Source organism: Paramisgurnus dabryanus, chromosome 10 (assembly GCF_030506205.2).
Source record: "Paramisgurnus dabryanus chromosome 10, PD_genome_1.1, whole genome shotgun sequence".
Lineage (NCBI taxonomy): Eukaryota > Metazoa > Chordata > Actinopteri > Cypriniformes > Cobitidae > Paramisgurnus > Paramisgurnus dabryanus.
In genome coordinates, this window is record NC_133346.1 from 3675712 (window position 1) to 3696120 (window position 20409).

At 37.7% G+C, this 20409-nt stretch overlaps 1 protein-coding gene across 1 annotated transcript in view; it reads right to left on the minus strand.

Annotated features, from left to right (window-relative positions):
* The window catches only part of grk3 (G protein-coupled receptor kinase 3), a 68548-nt gene that overhangs the window by 26449 nt on the left and 21690 nt on the right, over positions 1 to 20409 (minus strand). The window contains exons 3-12 of the mRNA XM_065262448.2: positions 9378 to 9451; positions 9060 to 9161; positions 8576 to 8650; positions 8421 to 8482; positions 6868 to 6919; positions 6621 to 6712; positions 6445 to 6544; positions 6224 to 6302; positions 1968 to 2098; positions 863 to 957 (exon numbers count right to left, since the gene is read on the minus strand). Of these exons, the coding sequence (XP_065118520.1) occupies positions 863 to 957; positions 1968 to 2098; positions 6224 to 6302; positions 6445 to 6544; positions 6621 to 6712; positions 6868 to 6919; positions 8421 to 8482; positions 8576 to 8650; positions 9060 to 9161; positions 9378 to 9451 (862 nt within the window). The remainder of the gene's footprint in view (positions 1 to 862; positions 958 to 1967; positions 2099 to 6223; positions 6303 to 6444; positions 6545 to 6620; positions 6713 to 6867; positions 6920 to 8420; positions 8483 to 8575; positions 8651 to 9059; positions 9162 to 9377; positions 9452 to 20409) is intronic.

Sequence of the window (20409 nt, forward strand, 5' to 3'; positions counted from 1 at the left end):
TGTGTCTTTAAACACTCGTTTTTGGGGGTCGGCAGATTATAAAAACGTATTACTGGGTTTTTTGGCTTGCTAGCCATACACCCTGTCACACAGCAGAGCTTTTAGGAATTATTCTGTTTTTGTTATAAGCCAGAAATGTCAAGCAGGCGGCCTCTCGCAATACAAAGTCAATGGAGACGAATGGGTTGTTTTCTCCCCGCTCTGCGTGGTTTTCAGGGTATGACGCGTTGCTCTCTGTCTCCATAATCCATGCTGTGGTGCTGAGTAGAGGCGGGACTAATTTGCATATCCTATAAGAGATCAAAGCTGTGGTGCTGAGTAGAGGCGGGGTCCATTTGCATATTCATATTTACGGTCCAAGATGTGGTACTTGGTAGAGGCAGGACTAATTTGCATATTTATTCTAAACTAGGCAAGGGTATAGAGTCACATTCAAGTTGTTTTAAAGCATGAAGAAATTACTGTCTTTTTACTTACATATGCTATTATGATGATCAAGTTTTAAGTGATAAAATGATTGACTATGCAAGGACTTTAATTATTTAAAACTTAAACAAGTGTGTAGATTAAAGTGAAACCTTTGTCGTGTAATTATGACACAAACTCTACACAGGTATGGCACAAGTGTTTCTACCTAGTTTGATATCCGTTTGCGCATTTGCATAAAGACGTAGACAATGTTTCTGTCCTAATACGAAATAGATGCCTGGGTGTGTGTTTAATAAAACAAAACATTCAAACATTGTAAAACTGAACATCACCTTAATCTGAACAGAGAAGCCACACCTTTCATAGAAAGAGACTTCCAATGAAACAAATAAAAGATGACTGAAGCATTGAGGCCCACTGAAGAGGAACTTACACACTGGCGTGAGGTTTTTTCTTGGAGAAATCGCAGGCCAGGCCCAGGTCAGAGATACGAACGTGTCCGTGTTCGTCTAGCAGGATATTCGCAGGCTGGGGAGAAGAGAAAGTGATGTTGAGATAAGGACATCGTCCAAAAATCTTTAACAGCCTGACAGTGAACAGACCTTACAATCGGCATTTCAATTAAAACGAAATTCGCTGAAACAAACGGCGTTATTGCAACACTGGCTACGTGTCCAATAATGCTGATGATGTGTTTGCTCGCGCTGCCATCAATCAGGCAGTACCACGTTGCAAAATAAATACAATTCAGAACTGTATTTGCAGACTTAATGCAACGCTTAATGCCCTGACCGTTAAGCCTGTCTAAAAAAATGTATTTACATAGAACGGACTCTTATTTGATTAGTAAATATTCTGGAGATAAAACGTCAAATAGACAAAAACAGTCCAAACAGCTATTAAATTTCGAGATGCATCTTCCCATGACTTTCAGTTCTCAGTAACACTGCTTAGGTTTAACAGTAATCAAATGTGATATTTCTATTATACAAACAGCACTGATACTGTGAAAAACAACGCAAAGGTTTGCTAACAGAAAGCAAGCATGCGCAGCCTTACATTTCGCATGCCAGGGAAGATCCTGCACATCTTCAGCCATCTGGCAGTGCGAAGCTTGAATATCTCACTTAAAACTGCATAATTTATACTGATTGCATAACTACACTCCACATGCTGCTTCTATGCAGAGGGTCGACAAATTACGCGACAGGCCCTGCATTCGGGACAGCGGCTTAACCTCGACTCGCTCTGTCGTATGACGCACTTTCCAGTTGGAAGACAATGAACAGTGCTGCCAAGACGGACGGCTCGGCCAAGCTTAATAAAAAATAACCTGGGATGACGATGCAGAACAGATAGCAGCTTACGTTACAAAATACACAAACTTGAGCAGAACATTTTATTTTCCCTTTTTAAAGGCAACAGTGGACCGCTGGATGAGGTGCAAGTAGTTTTTTTCAGTGACAGAAAGACCAAACAATCCTTTTTAAGAGAAGAATGCAGCGGATCGTACGAACGGCGGACGGTGACGACTTTACCTTGAGATCTCTGTAGACGACGAATCGATTGTGCATGTGCTCGAGGCCCAGGATGATCTCAGCTGCATAAAATCGCATGTCCTTCTCGCTGAACACCCCGTGCTGAGAGAGGTGATAGTGGAGATCTCCGCCTATAAAGAGAAGAGACAATCAATGGGTTGCAAAGGAGTGTATTTTATATCTATATCTAGTAAAGAGATTTTTTCATTCATGATCTATTCTGAAAGAGAGACGTCACATAGCCGAAGAACATTTGGTGCTCATAACCGCTCCTCAGATTTCTGGGGAAACGTTCATCACTCTGCGCTATTATTAAACATCAATGCATAAACGCTTTTGTTAAGGCAAGACTACGGTTCCTGAAGAACTGCGTGGGTGATGTTTCCCACATCCAGAAAGACGTTCAGAGAAGTGCAGAGCAGATACAGGAAGTGTGAGTGCATTTAAAAAAGGAAGCTCCGCCTTTCGTTCGGGTTGGCATTAAGTTATAGAGGAAGCCCAAAGATTAGAGCCTTTTCTAACATGGAGTGGAAGGGGTTTATATCTGTAAGATCAGATAGCGTTCATGGTTTTTAAGAATATACACATTCATTTCATACAAAAATAGGCTCTAGACTTCAAAACAGAGCATTTAGCGCATATTAGCTTTATCATACACGTCATAGACACATACAGATTGAGAGTTTTATAAATAACGTGATCGTGTCTGTGAAAACCCAACTTTATTGTTTTCTAAATAAAATCATCCTACATAACGTAAAGAATATAGTGTGAAAATATAACCTTGATATCTTTAAAGGGTGGTCTAAAGCTATTTTCATGCATAACACAGCATTTAGACGTATGAGTATTTATGTGCCGAATGCACTTCGCAGAGATTCGTACAAGTTTCGGAACAGGACAGATTCGTACGTAACGATCTTGCTTTATTTATTAAGGCAATTTTAGTGCAGGAAGTACAGCGGACGTCACTTTATAACTGGAATAGTGCACGCACACACCACACAAGAGCAGACACGACATCGACGTCACCAGAGAAGTGTGTTTTTGTTGCTGCTAAAACCATCTATACAAAAAACAGACGAATACCGAAGAAGCGCATACTGCAATATGCATACCGCAATAGTTTTGCAATAACTAAAAAAGAAAACAAGGTTTAAAGACTGTCAAAAAACAAACCAGCAAAGACGCACAATAAACTAAAACTGGGCGCTATATGTCGCAATAACTGTGTAGTGATTGTCTTTTTTCCCTGTAACGTTTAAAGTATATTTATATATGCAAATGGATTATGAAATGAGAAAAAAATATGTAGGGTGGGACTTGATTGGATCGTAGGGCCATGTTGCTAATCACTGCGATCTTTTCCCTGGCAGAAACAAGTCTCCGATAGCCCCGCCCTCGTGCCAGGTAATAAAGAGAGATCGTTTCAGATAATGTTTCGTAAGATTAACTGTGGGTTCACACCAGACACAAGTTCAACGATTTGCGCGAGTAGATTATATTCAAAGTCAATGCAAAGACACGATCAGACACGTCCTTGCGTGGGGTGATGCGAATGACGCAATATGGGCGGCGCCTTTGCCGCAAAAACACACACACACGCATTATTCGCCTCAAACGCGTCTGAAAATATTCAACTTGAGTGAAAAATTCACATGACACGAAGTTAAATCCTGCAAGTAATCTAGAGCGAGTAACGCGACGTCCCGCATTTGGTGTGTATGTAGCATAAAAGGGCACATTAAAGCGTTTATAACACACGCTGTTTGGCATATATAATGTTAATCTGAAGTACCTATAGACTAGTATTACATCCTTCATATCTCCGAAGAGTTTTTAGTTTTATCAGATTTGTAAAAGACAGATCAGATTTACAGATTTTTTCTGATAACGTAGTAAATAATTTGGAAGGAAGAGTTACGAGCTGCGGGAGGAGCGAGTCCAAGTGAACACATTATACAATGCTGACTGGATAACGTATGGTTCACTACATGTTCGTGTCATTAATGTTATGCACATACGCGCAAATTTCCAACATATAACAGAAGTTTTACTTACCGCAAGCAACTCATGACCCGGTTGAGACTTTTCAATGAAATCCAGCGTTAAACAAACACACACGCTGCTACCCCCGGATAAACAAACTATATCCATTGTTTTCATAAGGCTGGCTTTCTTCTCCTTACATCCAAAAACACACTTTTTTCATGCCATTGTTGAGTTTGATATAAAATAAAGCTGTCGTGTAAAGAGATTCCTGTAACTTAGCGTCCTCGGTTCCTTGCCCTCACGCTGATTGACATGTGGGCATGGTTTTCCGAATGAAGTGCCCATAAAAAGAAGTGATACGTATAGCTTACCCCTGAAACATCAGCTGGACCCGTAATCGAAAAAACTTTTACAAACCCTGGTGAAGTGAATTCGGCACAGAAATACTCTGTAACACGCCCGACTGCTTTTTTGACAATTTGCATTTGTTTAGCATGAGGAAACCAACTCTTAAACTGTGTTAATAAGTCAGAATACATGAAATACCGTTGAACTATTTTTTGAATAAAAAATAAAGTCAAAGTCATTACTAAATAAAAAACATCTTAAGCTAGGCAAATTTAAACTAGTTCAGCTTCCCAATGAACCCAGCATTATGAAAACAATGGTTATAGTTTGTTTATCCGGGGTAGCCGTGTGTTTGTTTAAAGCTGGAGTTTGTTGAAATGGGGAGGTCCCAACTAGGTCATGAGTTGCAGGCAGTAAGTTAAACTGCATCAGATGTCTGTTTTTGTTCTTGGCAATCGTGCATATAATTTAAAAGACACGAACATGTAGGGAATCTTAAAGCAGACATATCATGCTTTTAAATCTGTCCTTTTTACATATAAATCATCTATTTGTGGTCTATATAAAGCGAAACTGCAATGCTTGGGTCTGAATTCCTCATTATTATAGCCCCACAGGCCCCCTTTCTACCCCTTTTCTGATGTGCATCTGAGAGCAACTCGTTTTGGTACTGTCTTTTTAAATGCACGTCATACCCTGCCCCCTCTCCAGGTTGCAGAGGTGACACTCGGTTAAACTCCACCCCGTTCAGCCATTTTTGTAGTTTTATAGCAGAGATACGATTATCTAGTGGCACAGAAACGTTTTATTTACTCGTTATTCACAAAATGTCAACAACGGAAGACTTGTCCATCCAGCCTTACATGTTCGCGCCAGAGTCTGAATTGGAGCGAGATGAAAATGAAGACGACGAACTTGCAGAACAACGTCTTCATATGGAGGTATCGCAATGGTGTGTTAATATTTCAGAATATTAACAATTATAAAGTTGACTATCATTCTTAGTTAATTGTAAGTTGTTGTAATATGCTATAACTTAATCCCGGGTTGATGACGACATGCGACATGCAGGCTGCAGCCTTCGGATTAAGAAACGGCACTGCTAAACCATGACAACCGTGTACTTTACTGTTTTTAAAGTTATTTACAGCTTACCGAAGTGCTCTGCTCGTCGTCTCCAAAGATAGAAGTAATTGACCCCTCAATCAGACGAAGTCTATCGGCAAATCCTACTTTATACTGGTGGAGGTTGGTGAAATAGTTATCCTTGAAGTGCTTCGCGCACTAAAAAATGACATTTCTGTGAAAAATAAAACTCAACCAGGCACAGGTTCAACAACCGAACATTTTGATTTACTCTCTTGTAACTTCTGCATCCTTGAGCTTGGACTACAATATCGCAGCGAGAAATTGAAAATGGCGGATTGCTCGTAGTGTTGGACTGAGAGTCGATGTCCTTATTTGGCAGTTCCGCTTCAAATACTGTGACGTAATTGTTCAAAAAACGTAATAGATAATAGAAAAATCAGAACCGGTTGGAAAATATGACCAAAACAGAATATAAAGATATCAACAAAGCACCTGAAGAGACTTATTTCAACTTTTATGTACTTCTAAACACTACAAATATACAACAAAATGCATTTAAGAGCTAAGAAAGTGGATTTAGCATGATATGTCTCCTTTAAGTTGTCTAGAGATTGTGAGATAATGTTTTGTGTGTTGCTTGCTCGTGACACGGTCGGCCCGCGGTACGCCTCCAGGGGCTTGGGTTTTTCTGAGAAAGTAGCGGTACAGCTGATCTGTCTTTTATTAATCTGATCTATCACTGTATTATGTAAACTATAATGTTAAAGGTTGAAATTAATGTGACGTGTATTTGAATCCTGTTGGTATGAACAGGCTTTAGTTCTCACCGTTCATCAAGTCCAGGATGAAACACAGTTTATCCGGGGTGTGGAAGGCATACGTCATACACACTATGAAAGGGCAGTCCTGCAGAGAGAGGGTGAGACAGTAAGAGAGACACAAATAAAGACAATAAGGGTTTAAAATGAGCAATTACAGTGATTCTATCTTGTGTTTATTGAGTTTTAAGTGCGGAAACGCCCAAGTAACTTGAGAAAATGTCACTCACCCCTGTGCTAACCAACGACAGCATGATCCTCTCATTAAGCGCCAATGTTTCGCCCTGTTTCATTTTGATCCGTTTCTTATCCAAACACTTCATGGCATACCTAAGACGAACACAGTGAGCAGATCTTTCGATCCAAAACTTTGCTGATGTGCTTGTTTTTTTTAAACGCAACTTACATTTTCCCCGTGTCAGCCTTCCTGCATCCATACACCTCTCCAAAACCTCCCCGGCCGATGATCCGATGCACGCTGAAATCGTTCATTGTCAACTACAGGTGAGAGTAAGGAATAAAATGAATTGGTGAGGTTAACCAATCCAGATGAGCACACCACAGTTAACAATCATCAAGACATTGCTTTTCTTAAATTTACAGTCTGGTTTAAAAAATAGAGCAAAATATCTTATAAAGTGTTAAATACTCACATGGATGTTGAGTTCTACATTCTTCCACTGACAGAAACGCGTGAACTTGTCACTAGAATAAAAAAAAAATGTTTACAGACCAGCAGGGCTGCAAATCACTTTCATTGGACACACAATTCTCATGGTTACGTGCCTGAATTAAAGTGAACTTCTGGTCTGTATTTATTTATTTATTTATCTGGCTAGTGGCTAAACTGAACTACCTTGTTGAAAATAAAATGTTTTGGTTTGCTAAAGACGAGGAGAGACAACAAGCATGGATCACAACTGTGTGGAGAGAGGTTTGGCAGCCAGGTAAAATTTTAAAGACTTGTATAGACTATTTTACATAGTAACCTTAGCTCAGTGTAATAGTTGATACGCGTAAGAAAACATTCCAGGATTTTTCTCATTTTAATGGACTTTAAAGGCGGAGTCCACGATGTTTGAAAGCCAGTGTTGATATTTGAAATCGCCTAAACAAACACGCCCCTACCCCAATAGAATCTGGACATTCCGTTGATAGACCCGCCCCACACATACGCAACCCGGCATTTGATTTGATTTGATTGGCTATAAGTGTGTTTTGGTAGTCGGCCCGTCTCCTTTTCCAAACCGTTTTTCAAACATCGTGGACTCCGCCTTTAATGGACCCCAACACTTAACAGTTTTAGTGCAGTTTAAAATTGCAGTTTCAAAGGACTCAGAACGATCTCAAACGAGGCATAAGGGTCTTATCTAGTGAAACGATTGTCATTTTTGACACAAAAAATAAAAAATATTCAGTTTTAAACCACAACTTCTCGTCCATCTCATCCTTTGATGCACCAGCGTGACCTCATGCAATACGTCATCACGTCAAGAGGTCACGAATGATGTATGCGAAACTACGCCCCAGTGTTTACAAGTGTGGAGAAAAAGGACCATTCCGACGTTGTTGTATGTCGAATGATACTAATTAATGTCTTTGTGTCATTTTATTGTTTAAAATGGTCGGCAACTGTGCGTTTCATATATGTAACACGTGACCTTTCCACGGCATTATGCAATTACGTGAGGTCGCCCTATAGCGTCACACAGCCGAAGGAAGACGAGAAGTTGTGGTTTAAAAAGTGCATTTTTTTCTTGCCAAAAATGATTATTGTTTCGCTAGATAAGACCCTTATGCCTCGTTTGTGATCGTTTAGAGTCCTTTGAAACTGCAAAATTAAACTGCAATAAAACTGTTAAGTGTTGGGGTCCATTAAAGTCCATTAAAATGAGAAAAATCCTGAAATGTTTTCCTCAAAAAACATAATTTCTTCTCGACTGAACAAAGACAGACATCAACATTTTGGATGACATGGTGGTGAGTAAATTATCTGGATTTTTCTTTTGACTAATTCTTTAAAATTGATTTTTACAAACAACGCATCATCATACTGCATATTGTTTATCGCATAATATAGCAAGCAATAAATTAATTAACTTAAAAAAAAATTATACCATGCAGCACTACAGACCAGCAAAAAAAGTGAGAAGCTAAAAACAGACATATAACGTACAAAGTATTGTGTGGGAGCCATTTCCTTTACCTTTCTATGAATTTCTGAAAGATTTTCCCTCGAAGGCTGTCGCAGATTTCAACTATGTATGGCTAAAAACACAGAAATGCATCATAAACTTGTGGGTCTCCAAACTAATTTTATGTTAAATCCAACAAAACCGAGGTTCGATTTTATTTGCTCACCTGAAAGAGATTTGGAGGAACTTGTTTCTTTGCTAGGTGAGTTTGAACATGGTCAACTGCTTTCTGTGAAAAGGGCTGTGAGAAAGGAAGAGAGATTAAGTGACGCTTGCAGATAAGAGAGGTCAAAATGGTAAAGCAGCAACAACAACATCAGTTTCCCCTTAATAAACGCTAGGCATTGACATTAACCTCCCGAGCTTGGTTCCTTGTTATGAAAACATGGAGCTGTGACAATCACTCAAGCCTTGAGTGTCTTAAAGGCCTTTGTGTTGGTTCATTTAAACTTCCTATTTCAAAAAAGTTAAAGATGAAGACTAGAGAAAGGCACAGCCTAAAAGGAAATTTATTGAATGGCACCTTTATTGAATACCCATAATCCTTTGCCTCCAGCTAGCAAGGTTATAGAACCACACACCGCTTTTGTGCGTTGCATCACGTGCACATGAAATAACTGCAAGTCATTCTTTCATTTATTTTGCCTTACATGTGAACACGACAGAAGCTCCTTCATTATGTAGACGTCGTAAATTTGTCGACTGCGAGTTAGCCTCTCATCTTCCGAGTCTAATTTCTCGTACTCTTTAATCTGACGATGACAAAACAAAATGATGATTAGACACACAATCTCCCGTACTTTAGCCAACAAAACTGTGGGTGAGTTCTCAAATCAACTGTTATTATGGGTCATGCAGATGATACAAAGTAAGTCAGGAGACAAATACAGCTGGACGCAGCAGTCGAGTTGAAACACCTACAATCCAGCTTTGTAAAGCAAGCGCTTGTAAAACAAAATCGATTTTACCTCCTCGTAAAACTTCAGCTGCGGCACGGCCTCGTCAATCTCATTCAGGCAGAAATCCTTGAACAAGAGGAAACCTGGGCGACACGGGGAAGGAAGGAGATCGGTTAGATAAGATGCGACAAAAATGATTGATGGACGACCTGCTATTTATTGAATACGAAGGATATATTTTGCCATCAAGGCGTTCACGCCAAGATAAACAAAAGCATAACCACAACACATAATAAGGTGACAGCTGCAAAACCATGAATAAATATTATACTTTTGCTTTGAAAATAAGGAAGTACTTACACTATTTTCCTAACGTTACACAGTGAAAACACACAAGGCCATGGATATTTCAAGGATATATTTCATGGATATTACATCATGTAGAATATATTCGATGTAGCAGCGAGAGCGAAGGTTTCATCTCCTCTACATTTAAAAATAAAGGCATTTTACAGCCCTGTGTGTGCGAGGATTGAGTAAATTTCATGAAGAAAAACATGTCTTGTTAATATTGTACACTAAAAGCGAAAAATAAAGAAAGAAATTATATATTTTGCGTCAACATGTTTTTAATGGAACGGAGCAACATCATTACAGAAAGATTAAACTAAATGTGTCTGGAAAGGATACAGTATTACAGTAATGAGAATCACCACTGAGGATAATGAGAATTACAAATTTATAAGTAAAACATCCGGACGCATTACGTTAATGAGAATAAGAGGAGGAAATGCTGCTAAGTGTCATGAAAATGTCAAAACAATACTTATCAGTCTGCATTTATTGCATATATTTTTTTTTTTACTTGACAAGGGTGAAACATGACCCAATAAAGGCTTACTGATCCTGGCACAGTGCAGGCACTGAAAACTCTCAACGGATGAGACACGATAATACAGCCTAACCTGTGGACTGGATTAGTTACCGTAAAGAGGATTATCCTAAATCGCGGCAATTCAGAAAATCATCCATCGGTCCGCAGTCTTTGCTTTACTAGTTCCCGTCAGTGGAAGTTTATTTCAAATAACCAACCCATGTGCTCACGAGGCGGCGATGTGGCACGGGGGAAAACTTCAGCACAGACAAAAAAGATGAGACTGTTGCCATAGCAACAACAACAGGCATCTGATGGAACAGAGGCGGAGCGCAACCGCAGCTAATGCTTGTCTTAAGAGTCTGATTGGTCGGGCACACGGGGCAAAAGTCAGAGCGTGAAATGATATCGGAGGGTGTGAACAAGGGATTGTACCCTTGTGAGTGATAAAAACAGAAGAGATTAACGAAAGGATTTTTAGAAGAGGAAGGAACACAGTTTTATTGATGATGATGATGATACAGGCTTAGCAGGACAGTTTCAGAGACAAAACAACACCGACAGCGCTGCCGCTTCTGACACCTTCAGTATTAGTGCGAGCTGATTACTGCTGTTAAAAAATAGGAGGGTAATGCAGGCGCTAACTGGATTACACTGGAATTATCTTTTGGGAGATTACAAAGAAAAATATCATCATCATCAGAAAATTTTACACAAAATGTGAGCAATAAGAGTTAAAATGCTCGCCAAAGGAAAACCAATATGGAGGTCCAATTTTCTTCTCTGTCCAGTATCGTCCCCTCCATCCTCTTCCTCCCTTCTGTTATCTCTCAAACACTTATCCTCCCTTTCCTGTCGTTTGCCGTTTACAGTCAAAAAGTCTTAACTATACCAAGAGTAGCATAAACCCGGCTGATGACAGACACATGGGAACAGTCATGGATCATCTGATTGGATGAACATGGAGATGCTCTAATGCATGCGGGTCTATATATGTATATGTGACCCTTGACCACAAAACCACTCATAAGGGTCATTTTATTTATACATCAATGGAAAAACAAATAAATAAACTTTTTACTGATGTATGGTTTGTTAGGAAAGGAAAATATTTGGCCGAGACACAACTATTTAAAAAATCTGGAATCTAAGAGTAGAAAACAAAATCTAAAAATTGAGAAAATCGCCTCTAAAGTTGTCCAAATTAATTCCTTAGGAACACAAATTACTAATGGGGCGTACACACCAAACCGGAATTCAACAATTTGCGCAAGTAGATAACATACAAAGTCAATGCAGAGACGCAAATCGGGTGGCGCAATTGCCGCAAAAAACGTGGTAATCGCCTCAAACACGTCTTCGCACAAGTAAAAAATTATTTAACTTAAGCAAAAATTTGCATAATCAAAGTTAAATCCCACGAGTAATCTAGAGCGAGGAATGCAAAGCTTCGCATTTGATGTGTACGCAGCAAAATGATAAATAAATGTTTTATATTTTTACAGTAGGAAATTAACAAAACATCTTCATGGAACATAGGGGTGGGCGATTAACCGGTAGAAATTTGTCACCGGTTGAGATTTTAGACTATTGTCTATATCGAGGTTACGCCTCCAAGTCACGTTGCTGTGCATGTGGTCATGGAAACTTGACGTTTGAACACGCATTTAAGCACCGCAGTTTTAAAACAAGTGATATTTGCGCATGTTTTTGTGTGAGAGGAGCACGTAAGTCGCACATCCGCTGCTCATTAAGCTTGTGAGAATTTTTGGTGCTTTATTTGACTTAAATACAAAACCAAATTCCCGTCCTTGCAAGTATCCTCATAAACACGTCCATTTAAGAATCTAGGGAAGAGAAAACGCACGTGTAACAGTAGATTGGATCCGGACTTTGGTCTTAAAGGGAAAGTTACCTAATTTTGCTCCTGTCTGTCACTCATGTTTTTGTGAAAATCTCTCACTTCTCTTGATTAAATCACTTTTCTACCTTTAATAAGATATAAAATATACATTATTATTTATTATCATTATCTTCAGTGAGCTTGAATTTTGTTTGTTTATATCTTTTCTATGCATGTATACGTTTTTTGGGAGAATTATGAAAATGATATGGCATATGGCAATATTTTAATAACATATAAACCTTAATAAAGGATAAAAAAAACTCTACCATGATATAAAATTAATCATATCGTGATTTTTTTTGTTTTTTTTTTGGTCATATCGCCCACCCCTAATGGAACATGATCTTTACTTACTATCCTTTTTTGGCAGAAATAATCGATCAATTTGACCCATACAATGTATAGCTTGCTATTGCTACAAATATACCCATGCGACTTTGACTGGTTTTATAGTCCAGGGTCACAAATGACAAAATCTGTAAATATCAGGGTTCCCACACCTTAGTTAACTTCAAATTTAAGGACTTTCCAAGGACTTTTCCAAATTCAAGAACTAAATGTGGGGACACATTTCAAGTGAGAGCAAGGTTACATCGTGTCACCTTTTAAGATACGTTGTTACAGTTCCCTTTCAAGGGAACACATGGTGCGTCACTGCGGTGACACTTTGGGGACGCCTCCAGGAGTTAGTTCATCTGAATGTGTATATCAAATTCAACCAATGATGAGGCTTAACGACAAAGACAGGGTGACACAGGAGCCAGGAAGTATATCGCTATCTAAAATATTGCCAAAGACGGCGTTACAGGGATGCAGGAAGTATGGCAAGGGAGACACAGCGTCTCGTTCCCTTCTTAGGGAACAACAGTTACATCCGTAACCTGAGACGTTTTCATGTGTCAAACACAACTATGCAAAAAAGCATTTTGGTATGAATCAACATTCGCATACAGAAGATATAAGCATTTAAAGCGAACATTTTAGCACGTGTACTTAAAAGGCTAGAAAATTTATGATATTATCCTACACTACACAGGGAATAATATGGATTTTTTTCCCCAGAAAACTTATTGAATAAAATAGATTCAAGCACTTCCAAAGACCTGTATCTATGCATGTATATTTTCAAAAACTTCCCAGGGCCTTGAATTTTTCCTCAGATTCACAAACTTTCAAGGATTTCAAGGACCTGTGGGAACTCTGAAATATACAAACATCTGCAAAGCCTAAAAATATTAATGCACAAATGGTAAACGGCCTCAAACTGTTTTACTTTGTGTGATGTCTATTATTGACTATTGCAATATAAATCATGTGGTATAATGACTTTTATCATGTTTAAGGATGTGTGTGAAGCATAGGCTGACAACTTCAGTAAAAAAAGATAAAGCCAATTAAAAAGAAGCTATCACAGCAGACGTACACTTAATCTATAACATTGATTTAAACTGTCTTCGTCAGCCTTTCCGCATTTTTTCTTGACCACCAGGAACTGAGCAGAAGTGACAGATCGGCAGATAAAAATAAAATCAAGCAAAGAGTATTCTGACGCTTTACAAGTTACGTCACTGAGTTAATGGATTACTCTTAATCGCACTTTGAATTCACAAAGTGATCCCTCTACATGATTGCAGTCGAGTACAGGTAGGGTTAGCTAGGCGTGTACTGCCTCTTAAAGCAGAGGATATATCTGAAAGAACCGTCATTGAATCACAAACTCATCAGTACAGTAATCCAATGAGAGCCTCTCTGAATACAGCTGCTGAATAATTTATAGGTAGACTTGTAAGGATTTGTTGCTGTTTTCATTGCCAGATTTTCAGGGTTAATTATAAAGAAAACCGAGGAAATTAAAAAGTCAATATCCTATTATCTTCCTTAATACATGTTCTCAGTCAAGATATGCATGTCGTTACAAACCAATTTAAAATTAAACGGCTATTTTAGACATTGTTAAAGGGTTGGGTGACAATCCACTCCCATTATGAACAAAAAACATAAAATGACAAGAAGGTTAGTAAAATGACAATTTACATTTTAATCTGAACTAACCCTTTAAATGTACTCATCCTTGGAACGGTTACAAACCTTTCTTTGTTCTGCTAAACACAAATAAAGATATTTTACAAATGTTAATAACCAAACAGATCTGGGGCACCATTCACACCCATAGTATAATTTTAAACTACTATGAAAGTCTATGGTGCCCCTGGTTACAAACATTATTTAAAATATATTCCTTTGTATTAAACAAAACAGAGGAATTTCTACAAGTTTGGAACAACTTAAAGGTATGTAAAAGGCAGATTTTTCAGTTTTGGGTGAACTACACCTTTAAGGATTTTACTATAGAGGATGGAGCTGTAAAAGCTAGCCAATAAGTAATTTATAGTCACCATGAAACGGAAGTAGCAATTGTCTTATTTTCCCCGTGGTGACGTATATATCTGTTCTGTAATGAAAAAAAGTAGGGTTGGACTTCAATTCGTCCATCTAGAACTGATTGGATCGTTTGAAGTTGGGTCACGTTGCTATTTGCCAATTGCCACAATCTTTTCCCGGACCACGCCCACCTGCCATACCACATGTCCAGAAGTAAAGAGAGATTGTTTTGAGGGGGGCAGATTTGTGTTTTTGATTTCAGATGATGAGGACATATTTATTTATTTTTTAAATAAAGAAGCTTACAGATAAATAATTTGTAAAACAAATTTTTTTTATTTCAATTTCATTGCGACTTTAAGGTTTGTAAACAGTCTAGTGTGTCTAGTCGACTTCACACGTGTCGAGTGTGTTGCTGCAGACCCAAAGTGCAGCGTAACATTTTGGTATTTACTACAGGTAGACCATATAATCGGTTTTACCGATTAATCGGCACCGATAGTTCATTGGTGAAACAATCATCAAAAATCCATGCCAAAGTTGCCAGAGTTGCGTCCATATCATATGTTGCTGCGGACCCAAAGTGCAGGGTCATGTTTTGCTATTTACTAGAGGTATACCGAATAATCGGTTTTGCCGATTAATCGGCACCGATAGTTCATTGGTGGAACAATCGACAAAAATCAATGCCGATAGTTTTGTGTCCATTGCTTCATATCATTATAAAAATTATTTTGCTGACTAGATGCTGCATTAGCAGAGAAACAATAGCAGAAACCTATGTTTTTGTCAAGGCTGACAAGACGCTAAGATTAGTAGTACCTCAAACTAAAAAAATCAAATATACGCAGATAAATCCAACACAAATGTTTAATGTCATGATTATTATTACCATCCATCTGCATTAGTTTACATCCAGCTGGTTACTATTATCCATGATTTAACCAGCTAAGTTGCATATTTTAAGTTAGAAAGCAAACAATATGCAGTTATCGGCTACATTAAAGAAATAGCCAAAAATTACATAAAACTTATGCTTTACTCACCCCCAAGCCGTCTGAGATGCATATGACATACAGTATGCATCTCGGACGGCTTGTGGGTGAGTAAATCATGGGTTAAGTATCATTTTTGGCTGAACTATCCCTTTAACATATCCAGAAAATAAAAATATTTTTTCAGTAAATTTTTATCTTTTTTATTATATCTTGCAATATACTGCTGTACATTAATATAATTAATATATTTTATTTATACATTTATTTTATTTAGCACATTTTCATGGTTCAGGACTGTTCCCTCTTTGTGTGTTATTTGTTGTGTTTTTATCCAACATCCATATGAAAAACTATCGGTCGATTAATCGGATATAAGCAAGTACGGTCCAACGTAGTTATCGGTAAAATCCACTATCGGTCGACCTCTACTATTTACAGCATTATTAGCATTAATGCAGAGCCTCTGATAAGTAGGAAGTGCATTTTAATAGAAAAAAATATTTTGAAAAGCAGCATTAAAACACAAGACTGGATGCTTTTTTGGATGAATTTCACCTTTAGCCTTTATTCCTGGACACCATCTCTGTTCCCATGAGAGACTCAACAGACTGCAAGCTTAGGTCAAACACAATACATGTTTCTTATGGATAGTCACGCACTTTTCTGTGTTAAATTAGACTAAACAAGACAAAATATTTAATAAGCAATGCAAGGGGATATGTGGAGCTTGAACGACAGAAATCTAATCTCTTTAATAATCTCCTGAGCTTTCATAGGAATTTTGTGGGAAGATTCCATGCAGGCCTAGTCATACGACCCATCTCACATCACTGCTGATTTGACAATTTAACCAAATCTGATCGTCTATACCAGCCCCACGCAAGCATTCGATCTATAGCGAGATGTGGGCTTCAGACGTTACAAGGGGGAAACGCTCACAAGAGCATGCAGGCCAACACAAACCACACCCAGCCCGAAAAACACAAGGATCTACATGACTGTTTACTGCGGGTTAACGCGAATAAACCCCCACCATTTCCTGGAGGCCGTGAGAGGTGGTTAAGTATGACAGCAGGTTAATGTGTCTTTATTTTACAATGTCTTTCGTCGAGGTGAGTGTCTTCACAAGGTTTACGAGGCAGGTAGAGATGGAACACGGAAAACTGAACAGCCCATTAAACACAAAAATACACACCCGCTGCAGACTCAGCAAACAAGTGTCCGTTTATTTTAGGACTAAAATGTCACAGCTCTATTGTACACGCACCTTCTTCTTTTATTCTGCCATATGCACAAACTTCCCTTTGCATAGTTTCAATATCAATAACACAGTACAGCTGGGGGCAGGGAGCCAAAACGTAAGGTGACGTGTGCTCTGAAATGGTCGAATGCAGAGTGGGCGTCCCGGCCGAGAAAATCGGAGCATGGAGACCTGCAGCTTCTGTTGGGGTTCGAGTACAGTGACAGTACTTTTTCGCTTTAAGCATAATGAATGATATGCGATGAATCAGGCATTGAACATGTTGAGTTGGGCGCCAGCCGAGTTTTCAGGCAAATGGAAGGCTGGAAGATGCGTTGAATGGTTTTACATTTCACAAGTGAGAAAGTAAAATGTCAGGTAGCATAAAATGCATTAAAAACACAAAAACAAAACAGTAAAGCGTGCAGTGAGAAAAATTACAAGCTAACTGTGGCTGTGGATTGAAACACCTATATATTCTATATTCTACTTTAATTTACTCACTTTGTTCAGTCGAGAAGAAATTATGGTTTTTAATAATAATTTAATAAACTTTATTGGACCCCAACAGTTCAGTTTCAATGTAGTATAAAATTGCAGTTTCAACACAGCAACAAAGTGCTCGAAACGATCCCAAATGAGGCATAAGGGTCTTAGCTAGCAAAAAGATCTTCATTTTCACCAAAAATAAAGTTCTTCTTGTCTTGTGTGACACGCAGTGCGACCTTATGTATTACGTTATCATGTCTAAAGGACTCCACTTGCTTCCTGTAATCACGTCACTACTACAGCAAGGTCCTGATTGGTTAATGCGGCGCGGAAATCTACCTAATCTAACTTGTCTGATTTAATTACATCATGTATTACCTGTTGATTTCCGTATTATAATTACATATCTAAATGATTTTAAAAAAGCTAATAAAAATTGTATTTCACTAGGGAAATGATATATTGCATGAAATATCGTCATAGCAACGGCCAATAGTAGCATTGCATATGCGTGCAGCTCTGCTGTTGGGGTCCAATAAAGTCTAATAAATTGAGTAAAATCCTAGAATGGTTTCCTCAAAAACTTATTTTGTAAATAATCGCGATTTCTTTTAATGAAAGTGGAATATTCCTTTAAACTATACTTAATTCACATTTATTAAGCATGATTCACATTTTTACTTCTCACCTCACAAACAACCGCCGCCAAGGCCACATTGCCTTAAAATGCAGTCAAACAGGTAGGGTTGTAACTAGGGATGCTTAACGATTAATCGCGATTAATCGTTAGCAGAATTAAAGTTTTTGTTAACATCATATGTGTGTGTGAACTGTGTATAATAACTTTGAATAAATAAATGTACACACATGCATGTATATGTTTTAGAAATGTTTACATGTGTATATACATTTGTATATTTATGTATAATTTATATTATATATCAATATAAATACTTAATATATACATTTTTTTTCTTAAAATTATACATGAAAGTGTTCACATATATATATATATATATATATATATATATATATATATATATATATATATATATATATATACACATATATATATATATATATATATATATATATATATATATATATATATATATATATATATATATATATATATATATATATATATATATATATATATATATATATATATATATATATATATATATATATATATATATATAATATAATTATACACAGTTTACACACATATGTGATGTAAACAAAAACTTTTATTCTGCTAACGATTAATCGCGATTAATTGTTTAGCATCCCTAGTTGTAACGGTGTGAGATTTCCACGGTATGATAATCGTCTCAGAAACTATCACGGTTTAGCGGTTTGCCGGTATTAAACACTTATTATTATTATTATTATATTTATTATTATTATTAGCTACAATGACCCTTAAATTAATAAAAAACAGATAGGGGTTTTGGGTTGAACATATGGTTTATTATATCAAACTTTTGAAATAAATAAACTTTGATTCTTATTTTTTTTACAAATTTTAATTTTATTCTTTTAAATAAAATTATATAATACCCACACAAATTCTCTCAGAGCTGCTCTGGATATATTCATTTGTTTACATTGTCATATACAGGGCTCAACATAAAGGATTGCCCGGTGGCCCGGGGCAAGCGTGAGAGACGTTCGGGCCAGTAAAAAGTATTGTCACTTGCCCGATCGGGCCAGTGTTTCACCCTCAGTCACTAAAATATATTTTCATCATTATATATATAATTTAACATCTTGGAAGCAGACATTTACTTGTGGGTAAAACACGACGAAAGAAACGATGCAATATTTTGCACAGTTTGCTGTCAGTTTACAGAGAAAAGTTGGGAGCCTTTTTCGTTGGAACATGTCTGGTGTATATATATACAATTATATTTGACTTTTTAATTATTATTTTTAAATATGCGACAGACACTGAAATTTTTTATTGGGGCCAGTGAAAATTTTGGCAGGGCAAGTGAAAACCTAAACCACTTGCCCGACCGGGCCAGTATAAAAAATTATTTGCGTTGAGCCCTGCATATAGTGAGTGAAATGTATAGTTTTTATTATATGGCCTAAGTATAATCAACTTAAATTGATCTGTAATATAAATTACTTAAATGGGCTTTAGTGCCTCTTTTTGCAGCCACTCTTTGTCCACATTTCTTGCAAACTGGATATTCATCTTAAAGGACAACCCCGCATTCGTTTTCTGTATACCCAAAGACATTTTCTCTGCTGTACATAAACGAGTGGAGTTGCATGTGCGTAGTAGCGCAGGTCAGATCCGCTTTATTTTTTTCCCAAAACCGTGTAAAAGCAAATGTTTACGGTATGATAACCGTGAAAGTTAATATCGAGGTATACCGCCATACAGATATACCGTTACAACCCTACAAACAGACAGTTTACACAAATTTTCAGATTTATCATGTGGTTTCCTTCACCGCTAAAACAAAGGTGATGGATGCAGCGTCCTTAACAGCATTCTAGATTATGTCATTTTCTGGTCATGCTAAGTTAACAGGTCTTCAAAATGTTTGTCATGCAACGGCATGCTGCATATGAGCCGCTGCCTGTTTAAATGAAGAAACACATAACTTATTTTCATACAAAACACAGACTTGGGAATCCTAAATGTCTAATTTCTTCAAACTAGATTCCCAAAACTCCACCACACAGGGGGAAACTCCCATGGTGGAGCAGCTTGAACCTGAGGATCTTCTTTCTGGAACCTGAACTATCATCTCAAAACCGTCAACATATCTCCAGGAAATTTTGGCACAATGCCATACGTATATAAGTAAGGTCACAAGTTTCGTTTTAAAAGCAGTGCAAATCCTGCAAACATACAGGTGCACGGTGACGAATGCGTGACGGCCAAGTTAAAATAGTTCAAACTTAAGTCAACAGGATGCTACGTATCGCAGGGATCTAAGATACAGGATACATTTAACTCTTAAAAAAGCAGACGTTAGTAAAAATAACCAAAGTGCAGAGTCACGCAACCAGAATAAACACGTGATCATATAACAAAAACACACATGCAAATATGGCCCAGGCCTGGGAAAATGACTACACGGCAACCCGCAGCAAGTAAAAACCCACATGGGCCTTGGGCCAAAACCAGATGGAGGATGAGACGGCAGCAAAGCTACAAAAGAGAAAACAGACCGAAATGATTACAGAAC